This window comes from Pezoporus occidentalis, unplaced genomic scaffold, assembly GCF_034315485.1.
Source record: "Pezoporus occidentalis ecotype Australia unplaced genomic scaffold, CSIRO_AGI_Poc_V1 ctg296, whole genome shotgun sequence".
Classification (NCBI taxonomy): domain Eukaryota; kingdom Metazoa; phylum Chordata; class Aves; order Psittaciformes; family Psittacidae; genus Pezoporus; species Pezoporus occidentalis.
The window spans coordinates 227,875-243,968 of record NW_026914896.1 but is presented as its reverse complement, the minus strand read 5'-3'; the positions used below and the strand labels follow the sequence as shown (position 1 = coordinate 243,968).

The following is a 16,094-nucleotide window of genomic DNA, read 5'->3' as shown; positions in this document are numbered from 1 at the left end:
GAAACTGAATCTCTCTCTAGATCCAAAAGACACTGCTTTCTATTTTCATCAGTTTGGTTAATGAAGTGAAAGAGTGGAAAGATCAGTCTTTTCACTAGTTGCACTACTGGCTTGTTCTTAACCAGGCATAACCCAAGAGACATCAGATACCTGCGCATTGTCAACAGGTATTCCTTAGGATCATGACTTTGAGAAGGCCCTGTCATAGAGAGGAGGAATATTGCCTCACCAAGGTCCTTCCTGGCACTACATCCCCTCTTGTAGCCCCCACATCTGCCCTAGTGCCTTTCCAGGAGGCAGCACCAGTGTGACCAAGGTTTTTGTTTTGTATCACCCTCACGCTGAGGTTTTCAATGTAAACAGTGAATGTAATTCTGGCTTTCCTCAAACTGAGATACCTGAAAGACTCATTAAGGAAACACAGAGATACAGATCCCAGTTGTATTCCTCAATCTTTCACCCTATGTTCATGCAATAGTTCAAATATAAAGATGACAAAAACTTTCTTGAAAAAAGTTATGCTATGGAGGACTTTTTGGCCTAACAGGGAGTGACCCTAGTCTTTTAATAATCTTACAATCCCTGTTTTATGTATCTGCCTTTCTTCTTTCACATTTGTTTTTATTTTCATTCTGCACCCACCTAATTATCATTTCCATACATTTCTTACCACTAGCACTGGAATTTCCCATGTCTTATCTGTATGATATTATTTTTTTAATTTACTCATTATACTTCATAATTAAGCTGTTAAGTAAAATTCTTTTAATCTGTTTCCATAAAACCTAATGTTTCTGGGGCAGGCTCATTGAAACCTTGTGGTTTCCCAGATGATCCCTTGAGGTCTAAAAGACATACAAACCCTGCCTATTTATCAGTATATCACTCCTATCAGGTATATTTATAATATCCCAGGTTTGAAGATGTGAGGCAAACCTGTTAGAGACTGTGTTGGGGGGAATTTTGTTTGCATCTATGCCACTGATAGATATGTTAATAAACTTTTTATTGCCACATATTCTTGTTGTAAACCTGGTTTCATATAAACAAACACTTTGCAAAGGACCTCAAGATGTCTGTAGCTTAGTCTCCTGACTTCCTGAAACCAGTCACTTTTTGGTTATAGTAGCAGAGCCTATGTGTGAAAATACATTTATTATCATACATTACCCTGGAGAGAGCTCCGTGCCAGAATGGTTTTATCTCCACAACCAGGGTGTATTTTAGGGAGGGAAAACTCTGGTTCACATCCTTTTTGGGCTGAGTAGGTATCATGCTTTAACCCCAGCTGGCAGCTAATACCACACCGCTGCTCTCTCACTCCAGCCCCCCAGCACTGGTGGGATGTGGAGGGGAATTGGACAAAGGTAAAACTCATGGGTTGAGGTAAGAACAGACTAATAATAGAAATAAATCAAAATGTAATAGTCAAAGTAATACTAATATTAATACTAGTGAAAAGGAGAGGAAGAGTGTGAGGGATAAGGAGAGGGACTGAGGGAGGGAGGTGGAGGAGTAAACCCCAAGAAACACAAGTGATGCACACGCAGTGCTGTTGCTCAACACCCACAAACTGATGCCCAGCTTACCCTGAGCAGCAATTGATGGTTCCTGGCCATCTCCCCCAGTTTATATACTAAGCATGATGTTCTATGAAATACCCTTTGTATAGTTCAGGTAAGCCGACCTGGCTGTGCTCTCTCCTGGCTTCTTGTGCCCCTCCTCACTGTCAGACCATGAGAATGAAAAGTCCTTGATTTAGAATAAGCTCTACTTCACAACAACTGAAACACCACTGTGTTACCAGCATTACTCTCAGACTAAAGTCGAAAACACAGCACTATGCTAGCTTCTGTGAAAAAAACTAACCCTATCCCAGCTGAAACCAGGGCAGTAGGCAGCAGTTTGTCTGTCCCTTGCAAGGCTGTTCATCTTTTTCTGCTCAAAACTTCTGCTGGCTCTTTCCAATCGGCCCAGCTGAGGACAAGCAATGTCAAAGCCATTTATCTCGTTGCATACACAGCCCTGCTTATTGACCAGCAACTCTGCCACTGGTTTCTGACCCCCAGTCACCAGTACAACCAGGTGGGAGGATGCTGTGTGAGCAGCTTCTATTGTTCTAGGTCCTGGATGGTCAGCATGGCACCTCAACACCCAGCTGCTTCCAGGACCTGAGCTGGTGTCTCCACACAGAGTTGTGCTATGAGCTGCACCAGCTCACGCTGAGCTACCACAGATGTCTCCACACTGAGCTCTGTGGAGGTTTGCTTGGGCCTTTTTCCCTGACATGCATTGTTTGCTGTTTCTGGGTATTTGCTGGATGTTTGCTGTAATATTTGCACATCCCACAGTATTACAACTTATCAAGCAGTTGTTCTGCCTCGGGGTTTAACCCTGCATTGGGCAATGGATGCATTTCCTTATCAATGTGTGAGAAAATACAATAAAAACCATGTCTTTTTCAGCTCTTAAAAACAAGGGGTGGAAAGAGGAGGCTGAAGCTGGCATTGATAAGCACACAACACCTGGGCTCATTAGGAATGACGTGTGCTTTGCACACCCAGGAAAATACAACAGAAATCAATGGTATCAATGGAGTGAGGTCACACATCTCAGAGATGGGATGCCAAAAATTGTTATGAGGGCTCAGTGAGTTACAGATCACTAACTTAAGAAAACGTGGTAAATAAGGTTGTCTGGAACTTCTGGTATAAACACAGCCACTGCATCCGTGTGATGGTGCAAAGAAATACCTGCATGCAAATGCTTCCCACCACGAGGAGAGTTTGTAGCCACAGCTTAGCTTTTTGTCTTGGGCCTATTGGTAGAACATTTATTTTTGTTTCGTTTTCAGTTATTTGGCTGCATCTGCCCATTTCCAAGGCGGGTCTTACTCAGCCATGACTTACCATTTTCATGATAAGATCTTGTTTCCTGCCAGTGGGACTTGGTTAGCAATTGACTGGATGGGAAGAGAGGGTGGGAAAGTGATAAAGTCATGTTTTTAAGAATAAAAGCAATCAAGGGCAGAAATTAATCCCTTTACTCATTACACATTTCCTGTTTCCAAGTAGCATGCCATCTGTTTTAGGGAGGCTTCCCATGCCAGAGGTACCCAGATGGGACGAGTGCATAGCCGGAGGAAAGGAGCAGGTGAGTAAAGGACTGAATGAATCCTTGTTCTCCAATATCACCCAGATCAGCCCAGCACCTGCAATCCATGGGTGCCTCATCTACAGGTTGGCTTGGGCTGGCTCCATTTTTGCCCACAAAAAAAAAAAGGCTTTTAAATGTAGTTTATAAATTTCAGTTCTCTTCATTGTTTCTTTCACAAATTCCAGCATGCTGCAAAAGGAATCACTTGTGCTTCCCAGGACTTGGGGCCTTCATCACCAACCCCAAGCTTCAGCTGTATGGAAGGGGAGGGTCTTTTTTTTATAGAAAGCAGCAAGCAAGGAAGCCATTTAGAAGATGCAGAGACTTTCAGGAACATTGAGTCAAGTTGCAGAGATGGGGTCAGGCCAGTTTTCCAAGGCACAAGAGCAGACACAAATTGCCTGAGTGACCACTTAGAAGTGACGCCTGAAATGCTGAATTTCTATTTGATTTTGAGGTTCCTAACTACTGCCAGTAAGTAAAAAGTGTAGGCATTAACATTATATTAAAAGACTTCCCCTCCTCTTATACATTCATTGTCTATTGACACCAGCCCATGGCAGCATTAGCTTTATCTTAATGGACCAGTAAAAGTGGTAAACTGGTCTGCCCCAGCTACCAGCCTGGAACTATCCTAGCAAACAAACTCTGCTGTTGGCAAATGCTAACTGTGTCACATATTGAAGCAACTCACAGAAGAGGAGGTTGGAATATGAATGTCTAATAAGGACTATATGTAATAAGGACTTACTTTTCACATCATCCACTGGTGGGTTAGATAGTTGCTATTGTCTTGATTGCTTGAAGATGACATTGCTGATCACTCATGCCAGAACAGAAACCTCGTTGAACATGCTAATGTGCATGCAAATTTATCTTCATTCCACAGTGCCTGAAAAGCAGCTGGATTCCATGGCAATTATTTCAATTGAAAAGGTAATTACTTGCTAAGGTACAAAAAAATCATCAGAATTAATGCCATTGTTGCCATAAATGGTGTAGGATCAAAGGTAAAATGAAGCGTCCCTTGTACTCCTTTAAGCATCTTGATCTCTTGAAAAACAAAGTTATATGATTTGATGATATTCAGTAATTTGTGTGTATTTTCACAAGCCTGTTGTTGCACATGTGCAACCGAATGTTAAATACCATCTTTTTTAGCCTCAGAAGAGAGCATTTAAGCAGCAGTTTTACATTATTACTTTCATATTATTTCCATCCTTCAACTTCACCTTGGTTCACAAACCCTCTGCCAACAGGAGCTCTTCCCTCAGGGGATTGACCTGGCTGGAAACCAACCCCTTAGGGGTGTTTTCTGGGTGGGGACAGGAGCAAGGACAGAGCAGGCCCCTTGAAGCCAATGGTGGCACCAGGATGTTGAAGACCCCCTTTACCCCATTCCTGATGCAGCTCCCCATAGGTCTCTGCATGAGCTCCATTTTGGAGTGTGATTTCCCCTTGCCATGTTGCTCGTGCTCCATTAGTAACAGCAGCATCACTTTCAAAGTGTGTACATGTCTGTGTATGGAGGAATCCTCATGGGGAAATTAACACCTGCCGATTAGCACCTTGCTGCAGCCACACGGCTCTTCCATGCACACACTGACTTCCTTACTTACAGACCCTTGCGACTGTGAGCACTCATGTAGGCATCATTTGATCCTCTGAACCACAGTCATGAAGCACTGGGGGGAACACAGCAGAGGGGTTGCCTTGTGGGCTGTTGGAAAGATCCTGATCAGGAGTGGAAATCAAATTTATATTGATCTTTCACTGCCTGCCTGGATTATTAATTTGTTCAACCATAGCTGAAACAAATGACTGCCAAAATCTTCTTCAGCCTGCAGCCAGCAAGCAAACAGTGGCACTCTTGCTGTTCTCACCTTCTGGGACAGGCATACTTATCCCTGTATATTTTAGGCTTGCTGTTTTATGTTTCCATGCCTGGTTAACCAGACCAGCAGGTTTTGCCAGTCACTGTTCTAGAGAACAAGGAATTGGCTCAGAAAATGGGTGGGCTTGAGTCTTCTTCCACAGCTCTTTTTATGTGTTGCAGTTGACTTCACTGTTGAAATGTCCCAACAAGTTGTCCTCCTGCGCTGCACGTAAAGGGGGGTAAGATCTTTGCTCTATTGCTCTCATAGAAGCTGTCCATTGGCTTTGGGGACACTGTTAAACTTGTTCTCTCCTGCTGATGGTGTTAGAGCTGTTGGGAGTGTACACTGTGGGTCCTGCAGGCACAGATAGCCCTGTATTAGTGTAGCGTTAGCCTAACTGGGCTTAAGAGTCAGGACTGTCCTCTAGCAGAAGAAGAAGAAGCAGATTATGGTTAAAAGTGGCTACTATGGGCATGATGGCTACTCCATCCTGGTGCTGGAGCTGTGTCCTGGTAATGTGGGGACAGTAGTGCTGGCTACCACCAGCCTGGGTTAGCCTCTGGCCCCAGCTGAGCATCCAAGCCATGCAAGGACCCTGTATACAGGGCTTCAACTTGACATGGTGACATGCATCTGAATATATCATCCATGACCTGGAGCATGCACATGACCATACTCTTCCTCAAGGTCTCTGCTTTGATTTGAGCATCACCTGCTCCCTGTCTCTATTCAGCTACAAACAGTGGCAGCAGGTGCAACGAGAGCTGCTCTGCTCCTCTGCAGCCAGCCCAACCCCATCAAGCTGCTGCTGGTGTGTGGCTGACCCTCATCCAAGAGATGCTCCTCTGGAGAGCTGGATTCAGGGTGCAACACCCATGCTCTGCTGGGGATAGGAGCCTGGCAAATAGAATCATAGAATCATAGAATAGTTAGGGTTGGAAAGGACCTTAAGATCATCCAGTTCCAACCCACCCCGCCATGGGCAGGGACACCTCACACTAAACCATGTCACCCAAGGCCTCGTCCAACCTGGTCTTGAACTCTGCCAGGGATGGAGCATTCACAACTTCCCTGGGCAACCCATTCCAGTGCCTCACCACCCTTACAGTAAAGAACTTCTTCCTTATATCCAATCTAAACTTCCCCTGTTTAAGTTTAAACCCATTACTCCTTGTCCCATTGCTGCAGTTCCTAATGAAGAGTCACTTCCCAGTATCCTTATTGGCCCCCTTCAGATGCTGGAAGGCTGCTATGAGGTCTTCACACTGCCTCCTCTTCTCCAGGCTGAACAGCCCCAACTTTCTCAAGCCTATCTTCATACAGGAGGTGCTCCAGTCCCCTGATCATCCTCGTGGCCTCCTCTGGACTTGTTCCAACAGTTCCATGTCGTTTTTATGTTGAGGACACCAGAACTGCACACAATACTCCAAGTGAGGTCTCATGAGAGCAGAGTACAACGGTAGGAAATCCTCAAAATCAGCAAAAAAAAAACATCCCCAACAACAACAGAACAGTGGATGTAAGCAGAGCTCTAAACAGCAGAGCAAACATCTAAGAAAGTCCTGTCTCTGTACTACTCTGCCAGCCTCAGCTACTGCAGTGCTGGGACTTCCTGAATCAGATGTGAATCCCAGTGAATCCCAAGTACATCTGAGCTGTTCCTCAAACGATTTCTGCAGACCAGGATAGCTGCAAATGAGGTTTTAGATTGCCAGTGTGAGCTGCCCCTCGGAGCTGACCAGTCGCATTGCCAGTGGCTCTGCCTGGGTTCTCGTTTTTGCCTGCTGTTGCAAAAAGTGCTTTGCTGGCTTCCTAGGGGCTGGGAGGAGAAGTTTGGTCATGGTGTTCCCAGCCGTCAGGGCCCCAGCTGCTGTGCGGGATGAGGGCTGCAGCCAGTTGCCTGGTCCAGGGCTGTGTCAGCTTCACCCTCAACCCGGGGACATCCTGTCCTCCTGGGTCGTTCTCAAGTATTTCACCACAGGAGCAGGCTGCTCAGCCCAGCCCCCTCTGATCTGACCATCAGATCAGCCTTAGCTTGGATCTCACTGCTTCTTTCCTAAAACCATCATCGTCATTCTCCTTTTGAGCATCTCCTTCCATTTCAACCCCAGTTAGGTCGGTAAAAGGCTTTTCCCCAGTATAAAATCACAGAATGGTTTGGATTGGAAGGGACCTTAAAGCTCATCCAGTTCCAGCCCCCTGCCATGGGCAGGGACACGTTCCACTGGAGCAGGTTGCTCCAAGCCCTGTCCAACCTGGCCTTGAACACTGCCAGGGATGGGGCAGCCACAGCTTCTCTGGGCAACCTGTGCCAGAGCCTCAGCAGCCTCACAGGGAAGAATTTCTGCCTAAAATCTCATCTTGATCTCTCCTGCATCAGTTCAAAGCCATTCCCCCTTGTGCTGTCACTACATGCCCATGGAAAAAGCCCCTCTACAGATTTCCTGTAGACCCTTCAGATTTCTTGTAGTCCTGCAAAGCTATGCACCCCCATCCCTTTCTGTATTTTCTTTTATTTGTTGCACCTTTGCCACTTCCCTTCCTTTTTCCAGAGCTTTCTGATCCGGGTTTGATGATGTATCTTTACGTTTGTATTCTTATAATGAGAGCAAATGGCCTCAAGGTGTGCAAGGGGAGGTTTAAACTGGACATTAGGAAATATTTCTTCACCAAAAGGGTTGTCAAGCATTGAAACAGGCTGCCTAGATTATCAGTGGAACCACCATCCCTGGAGGTATTTAAAAGACATGTATATGGTGCTTAAGGACATGGTTTAGTGGTGGACTTGTCAGTGTTTAGTTAATGATTGGACTTGATGATCTTTTCCAACATAAATGATTCTATGATTCTTTAAAATCATAGATTTCCACCATCATTTTCTGCCATGAACTTGCATGACAAATTCATGCATGACTTTCATCCAAGCTCTAGCCTAGATGGGCATCTTTCTTTTGCTGGACGTCTTTCTCTTCAACATACCCCTTCTTCTCAGTCAGTGCAGTTTTCAGGACTGGATTTCTGACTTCTCACCTCACAGATTTTTCTGACCTCCCCAGCCTCTGCCTCACTTCCCTGTGCGTGTGATGGTCCTTGTCACCCTTCTCTGCTTCTGGAAACATGGACATGCAGCAGAAGACAGGGGCTTCATGAGCACTGTGAAGTTAAAGAATAAGAACCAATTTAGAAAGGATCTTGAGAGAGAACATCTAGTCCATCTCTGAGCCCTGGAGCAGGATCCTATCAGCTTAAATAATTTCCTAATGCTTATGTCTAGCCTGTTTTTCCAAGCCACCCAGGAAGGAGGATCCACACCTTCCCAGGCAATAAGCTTCACTATTGACACTTAGAAAATTCTCTCAATTCCCAGTGTAAGCCCTCTGTGGTAGTTTTTCTTATCCAGCTCTTGTTTCTACAGATACAAATATGACTGGGTGACACCTTTATTGTCTCTGCCTTCTCTCCTAACTCTTATTTTCCAGGTCTCTTATTGCTGCAGATTGTGGCTCCTCCTTGTTATGCTTGATTTCATCTCTAAAAATGCACATGAAAAGGCTGCAGCTTCACACCCTCCCTCCACGAGAGGTGGGAAACAGGTGAGTTGAATATAATTCATTGGGACTAGTGCAGTCATGTTATTCAGGGAAGATCCCCCAGGCACTTCAGTAATCATCTTAAATGAAAAGGCATGAAAATAAAATCACCAAAGACAGCCACATCTCCCTGTCTGTGTCTGCAGACCCACATGTAGTTAAATGGCGCAATCACCCCCATCTGACTATCCCAGCCTGCCTGTTGATAGGGTTTTATTCAGTTTGAGGTTTAAGACAAAAAAGGAACAAATTTTAACCCCAGACCGGCTGAAGTTTGACTTCATTCTAACATATCGACTGGGGTATGAGACCATTTCTGAGTGGAAAAAGAAATCCAAGGTGATGATATCATTCTCTCTTGTCTTCTTGTGGTACCAGCTTTGTGGACTTTGAGGGACTCAGACTTTTATCCAGTGTGACTGCGCTGATCTCCATTCTCATAGTGCTGTGGGCTTAGCTTAGGCTACTCAATGTATTTGTAAATGTCACAAGATAACTTTTCCCCTGAAGAGGTTAGTCCAAAATGGGAGAAGCAGATAGTAAGGTGGGAGAGAGAAACAGAAAATCAAAGCAAAGGAGTGGAAACAGTGAGATCTGTGATTTTCCTCTATGGCTTTGCAGGAAGTCTTTGGTAGAACCAGAAACAGCAATGAGCTCATTTGCACATCAATAGGAATCTTCAGCAGAGAAAATACCTCTGCTTTTTACATAGCACTTAGCCCTGCCAGGCTCAAGGTGAGACTCCCTTCCCACCAGACTGGATTTCCCTGCTATATGATGTATCCCCACAGGCAGCCTTTGTCCTGGGAAGCAGGATGGACCAGATGAGTCTTGGAAGATCCTTGAACCTTGTATTTGTGATTCATTACCCCTCTGCTTCTGTGGTGCTCATGCCCCTGCTGTGGAGGACTCATTTGTGTTTCTCTTGTATCTGGAGGCCACATGAACCTAGCGCCCTGCTGTGCTACACAGCAAAAAGCAGCATCTTGCACAAAGAGCTCATACTGCAGTTGCAAGAGGGTACAAGGGATTTCAGTTCTTCTTTGCTGTCAGTACAAAAAGTCCCCGAGGACCATAAACTAACTGGCTGTGTCCGATTTGGTACACAAGAGGAGTTTAGAAGATACCTTCAGTATAAGGAATAGTTTCAGTGAGGCAGCACATCCCGATAAAACCTGCACATGGAGCAGGGAACCTTTGGGCCAGCATCAAGTTGGTCACTGCTGCTTGTCATTAGGTCATCATGAGATCTCAGGACTTTGAAAACCTGCTATGACATTACCTAGACTGTGACCAGGCTGTCTCACAGCCACATCGATGCTTTCTCCGTGCTGGCTGGTTTGATTTAGAGCCCAGAGGTACAATAGGAGACTTTCTTATCAACTTCCAAGTAGTTTATATCAAAAACTCCACCCTGGAGGACCCACTTTGCAGCTCTGACGTATTCAACCCTGGGAACCCTTGACTGTGCCTGCTCCAAGGTGTGCATTGGCAGTCATTTTGCAAACAGAAGCTGCACGCCAGCTTGGAGATGAAGCTCACTGCTTTGCCACTGTCTGCTTTGCTGCCGTACTTGGGGTATGAGAGCTCCTGACTGTCTGATGGGAAGGGAGATGGGAAACCAGCCAGAAAAACTCAGCCATGAGGAAGATTCCTGGCTGACTCTTATTGCACTTTGCGTCTTTGGGCCTAACAGTGAGAGCACAACAGGGCTGTTCAAATGGTTTCTTCTCCATCATTCATATGTATGGCAGAGGCTGTATGCTTAAACAAAGAGTGCACCAGAGAAATACCTGATAGACCCCAGACAAGCCAGCCTTTCCCCACAGGCTGCGTACTCTAGACTGGGGAAAGACAAACTGCAACGCTGATGTGGAGGAAAAGGCAGAACTTCCACTTTAAATGAAAAAAAACAAACACTGGTTGTGTTTCTGCAGTGTGTATATTCTTCAGAGCATTTCCTCAATACCACTTCTGCAACACCAACAAAACCCTTTCTCTTTCTGGCACGCTTAGTGGCACACAGTGCGGTGTTCAGCAAGACTTGGCAGCTGCCTTTGCTTACATCCCACCAGCATGAAAGCATCCATTGTCTTCAGCTTCTTCCTGGCTTTCCTGGACCCAGGTGAGTTTTCCACTGGGACCTGTGGGGCTATGAGACATGGAAGGGGTCTGGGAATGGGCGCTCTGTGCATGGATCTGTTCTTCCTTTTGAGCCATGTGAACTCCTCATCTGGGGGGATTTGCACTGCAGAGAGGTGGCCATGGTCTCATTAATCCATGCCTTGGGTTGTGTCACATTTTAGACACTGTATGTCCTTCAGCTCTGCTCCAGAAGAGCACTGATGTCTTGGAAGTCTTGTGTCGTACCTGCCACCCCATGTAGATATCACAGTCACTGCAAGGTACCTGGGTTTATGGAACTGACACATGCCTTTGGGTCCCACTAAGTGTGAGTCAGGGAAGACATGCTGTTGTTTTCTTTGATAAACACTTTATTCCTTTCTAAGTTGTTTTTGCCTGATATTCTGGTCTGCTTAAGATGCTCCAGGAGGCAGATGATAAACTGGTCTCCCCTAACGCCTACAAAACATATGTCATTCCCCACTTTGAAAATATAGAATAAGTACCCCCTGGCAGCCTCTTGATCCCCAGACCTTTGGGTGTCCCTGCTCACAGCAAAGAGAGGATCTGGGGCCCTGGAATCCAGGGACACCTGAATGCCTGCAATGGCAGAGGGTGGGGATGCTCTCCTTAGCAACCCCAGGAAAACCAAGCAAACATCATTGTACAGCAGACAAGGGAGGCTGGATTGGTACTGGTGGTTAATGTAAATAACCCAAAATGGCCTTCTTCACTTGCCTGAATTCAAGTTCATGCTAGAATAAGTGATAATATTAATCATAAAAAGAGAACCTACAAATTGAGCAATGGAACAGAGGAAATAAGGGAAGAGGAATATGAAAAGTGCTGATTAAATGCTGAAGCAAAGCAATCTGATGAAAGGGGGAGTGAGATCCCTCATGACTGCCACCAGAAATGTGTCCTCTTTCTTTCCCCAGGGACTTCCCTTCAGTGTGAGGTTTGTCACAGCATAGGAAAAAGCTGCTTTGGCCCTATGAAAACCTGCAATGGTGGTGAAGATACCTGCGGCATCATTCTGCACGAGGTCATGATAGGTAGGTGGGACATCCACTGTGGCTGTGTGCCAGTGAAGCTTTTGGAGTTGGGATGGGAGATGAGTGTCTCTCCCCACCTCTGTAATTGGCTTTATAGTGAGTCTTTGGATAAGCTGCTCATTTTCCTTTTCAGTGACAGAGGACCCAGGGATTGTGATGGTCTGGGATGGAAAAAGCTCTCTATTCCTCTATCTTAAGCAGCAGTTTCCTACTGGGTTCTTAGTTGTGGAGGGGAGGACCTAGGCAGCATACTGAGAGGAGACATGGGTTTTTAGCTCTGGCGAAGCTAAATGGTTGGGTTGACAGTCTGGACCATGAGGGACATGAGGCTGCTGGCATCTAGCATTGAGGGTGCACTGGCCATGGGTGGAGGAATAAACTGCACTGCATCTGGCTCCCTTCCTTGAACAGGGAAGGGGACACCAGGCAGTTATCTGGCACCACCAGGGCTGAGCTATCATTTTGTCCCCATGGTTGATAAGCCAAGGATGAGTGCTGAGCACTGAGATAACTGCACAATTGGTTATGTTAGTGGCACAGTTCTAGTCATTGCCCATCGTCAGTGATGTGACTGGGTGTTTAGACTAGAAGTTGGCTCCTATCCTACCAGCTTTGGTGCTGGCAGCTTCAGTGCATATCTTCCTTCTGCTTGTGCAAAGCCACCCTTCATCCTTGAACTGTTCTACTGCCCATTACACTTTTTGGGTTTGGTTGGTGGGGAGGACTAGATTTGCCTGTGTCAGGATGCTTGTAGCTATGATGGACTGTGTGCTCCTGTCCATGAAGAAGCACGGGTCAGAGGCATATGTGTCACCCCATAAGCTCTGTGGCTAGGACATCCTGGCTGAGGTGAACATCTGTGACAAGGCCACCTGTGAGGAGTCATGCTCTCCTCCTGACTTTAAGCCCAATGTGGAGAAGGAGAAATTCCTCACTAGCGTCTCAGATGCGATGGCACCCTCGTTCCTCTGAGGGGATCACCAAAGCCACCAGTGCTGGTTTTGGGGGAAGCTCTGCTGTCCACAGACACCTCTCAGGCCCCAGGCCAGCTGCCTAGCAGTTGCTGCTGGAGGAGATAATGGGTGAGGAGGCGAGTTACCTTGTGGTTAATGTCTTATTGCTGCCTGCCTCTTCGTTACAGGGGGGATGGCAATCCCGTCATCCATCAAGTCCTGCCTGCCATCCAGCATGTGCCACCTTGGCCCTATCACCATGAACTATGGGAAGGTAAAAGCAAGGAGCCACTTGGCTTGCTGCACAGGTGATGACTGTCGAACAATCTCTGTCTCATGTAAGCTTTTTCCTTATACTCTGTCCCCTCTCTGTCTGCCCTAGCCTGAGGTGAGGCCTTCCAAGCTAAGCCATCACCGGGTCTGTTCCTCTTGTTGTCTCACTAAAACCAGTTACAGTCCACCTCTTTCCTTCCAGTGCCACCAGAGGACAATGTGCCCAATGGATACCAGTGTCCTGCCTGCTACAGCGTGGACTCCTTTCAGTGTGGTAATGAAATCGTGAACTGCACCGGATCTGAAACCCAGTGTGTTGACCTTGCTGGGTTAATGAATTCTGGTAACTACCTTTTTTTTTTTTGGGGGGGTTGTCCTTTTTGGTTAAATGGGTGAAACCAGCCTACTGGGATGAAGCATCACAGAGAAATAAAAATGGGCAAAAAGTGTGAAGGAAAAAACATAGGACGAGGTACAGAACTGACACAGAACATTCTTAAAGCTGATAGAAGGGCAGGGGTGCTTTTCTCTTCCTCCTTCATCATGCATGGATAGCTGTTGGGATTCCTCATAGCATGGCATAACTGACGTCAAGGGCAGCATTGGACTCTGGAAACAATCTGATATACTGGTATGTGATAAATCTGACCAACACCCTTAACCTGCTGGCCCTAGCTGAGATGCATGAGGATGAATCTGGATCTCAGCCTGCTGCCTACTTAGTGGAGGTTCAGGTGAATCTAATACAGAGGCTTTGGCTTTCTCATGAGGTGACACTGGCCACTGGGGCCAAGACACTGTTATAGTGGTGCCTGTGCTCCTAGAGAGCCCGGGACAAGTGCCTCCCCATGAATGCTGCATGGGGTACCCAAAGATCCTGCAAGGGAGCTCCAGCCTTTGAACAACTGGGGTCAGCAGCAGCACATAACGCTGTCCTTCAGAAATACTTTTCCTGCCTCAGGAGCTGTAATTAGAGAGGAAAGTAGACAGCAAGTTCCAGGTTTAACTCCCCCTTCTACAGATAAAATATTTCATGTCAGTCCCACCATGCTCCAGCAAGCAGGAAAAATAACATGGAAATGAAGAGCAGTGGCAGCTGCTGTAGGAACAGACTGGAAAAAATGATCTTGTGCATGGTTGACAATATTGCTAGGTGATGATATGATGCCTGAAGGTCTTTGCTATGCACTTTATAGATGTGCTGTCCAAACCCTGAATTAGAAGGTGTTTCACCGAGACAACATGAAGGAAAACAATAATTTTCTTAGTCACAGCCATGGAAATAGAGTGGTGTAATTAATTCAGTGTACCACTGAAATAAAACATGCTCCTAACTTGCCTTGACTTGATTGATCGGCCGCTGTGAATAGAGGAGACGTGTGCGGTGTGATTAGCTGTGCAGAGGAAGCAGCAGCATAGGGAAGCAAAGGAAGGTGAGGATCTAATGAAGCACCCTTATACATTAGTTGTATTTGAGATTAAAATGTCCATCAGAATATTCCAAACTTCCATATCCTCTGCAGCAGAGAAACATGAGCAGTGTGAGAAAAAGCTAGCAACGGAAGCAAGGAAATCTGGATGGGAAGTTAAGCAACCACCACCTTCTCAGGTCTTTCTTTCAGGCAGATGTTCCAGTGTTGGTAAAGGATAAGCTGAGGTTTCAGTCACTCCCTCAGAGGACATGTGAGCAGCGCTTCTCCATTGGTTTGGCACAGACAAGAATGGGTTGGTGGGTTTGGAGCCAACTGGACATAAAGAATGGGCAGTTCTTGGAGTGGAAATGGGGACCTCATTGGTCAGGGATGGAATAACTATGGAAACTGGTTCCCCTAATGCATGGTATGTACTTCTCGTGTGCAGGTGGCCTGTCTCTGAAAGCTGCCATGAAGGGCTGCACCACCATTTCTGAATGCAGTATTGTAGGAGATGGAAAAAACAATCTGGGGATGATGGACATAAAGTTAAGGCGGTTCCAATGCAAACAAGCTGCTGTTTTGGCCAGAGTGAGTTCTGGGTTTGCCCCTTCAGGCTGCCTCTTCCTTCCTGTCCTGTCAGGGTTCATCCTGGAGAAGGTACTTTTCTGACTCTTACCGGTACTGGGCTAAGCAAAGCCCGTGACAGACTCCAGCAGCGATGTGCACAGAGTCCTGTTTGTGGCTTCACCTGCGTGGGGTGTTCATTTTCAGATTAGCTCTTCCATAATTTCACAGAATAAAGACAGTGCTTACATTTCTTTTGTTTCCTCATTGATTTAGTCTGAATGAAATCTTCATAGGTTGTGGTTGGCTTCATGTTGCCTTCTCTGGGCGCTTTGTCCACACACTGTATGGGGTGCCCGTACGCTGCACAGGCAATGGGAGCTCTCAAGGCAGCCTTAGAGTCTGCATCCTCTATCTCATGGTAAATGGTAAGTTTCAAAGCCACTTTTCCAAGCTCTGAAAAGGGTTGGAGGCTTCTTCCTGAGAGATTCATTCTGGTTAGAGAGAAAGCTAGCCCCTTTTTTCCTTCCTTGTATCCTATTTGTCCATGGTAGGAGGAGTCCCTCAGGTCAGAGGGATGGCTGTGGCCTCTGAGCAGCCCTTACGTAGTCTCTATTTCAGAGAAGAGTCAGTGACCCTTTGTTACAAGCAGACAGGCTGAGAAAGTTGGGGCTGTTCAGCCTGGAGAAGAGAAGCTGCGTGGAGACCTCATAGCAGCCTTCCAGTATCTGAAGGAGGCCTATAGGGATGCTGGGGAGGAACTTTCATTAGGGACTGTAGTGACAGGACAAGGGGTAATGGGTTAAAACTTAAACAGGGGAAGTTTAGATTGGATATAAGGAGGAAGTTCTTTACTGTAAGGGTGGTGAGGCACTGGAATGGGTTGTCCAGGGAAGTTGTGAACGCTGCAGCCCTGGCAGTGTTCAAAGCCAGGTTGGACAAAGCCTGGGGTAACATGACTTAGTGTGAGGTGTCCCTGCCCATGGCGGGGTGGGTTGGAACTGGGTGATCTTAAGGTCCTTTCCAACCCTGACTATTCTGTGATTCTATGATTCTATGACTGCTCCTGGCAACAACCTTTCTTCTT

General features: G+C 46.3%; 1 protein-coding gene across 1 annotated transcript in view; it reads left to right on the top strand.

The window, feature by feature from the left end:
* The window catches only part of LOC134167729 (phospholipase A2 inhibitor gamma subunit B-like), a 140,241-nt gene extending 124,980 nt beyond the window's left edge, over positions 1–15,261 (top strand). Inside the window, exons 2-6 of the mRNA XM_062626662.1 lie at positions 10,650–10,748; positions 11,686–11,802; positions 12,944–13,093; positions 13,231–13,371; positions 14,889–15,261. Coding sequence (XP_062482646.1) covers positions 10,650–10,748; positions 11,686–11,802; positions 12,944–13,093; positions 13,231–13,371; positions 14,889–15,112 — 731 coding nt within the window. The 3' untranslated portion in view covers positions 15,113–15,261. The remainder of the gene's footprint in view (positions 1–10,649; positions 10,749–11,685; positions 11,803–12,943; positions 13,094–13,230; positions 13,372–14,888) is intronic.
* The last annotated feature ends 833 nt before the right edge of the window (positions 15,262–16,094 follow it).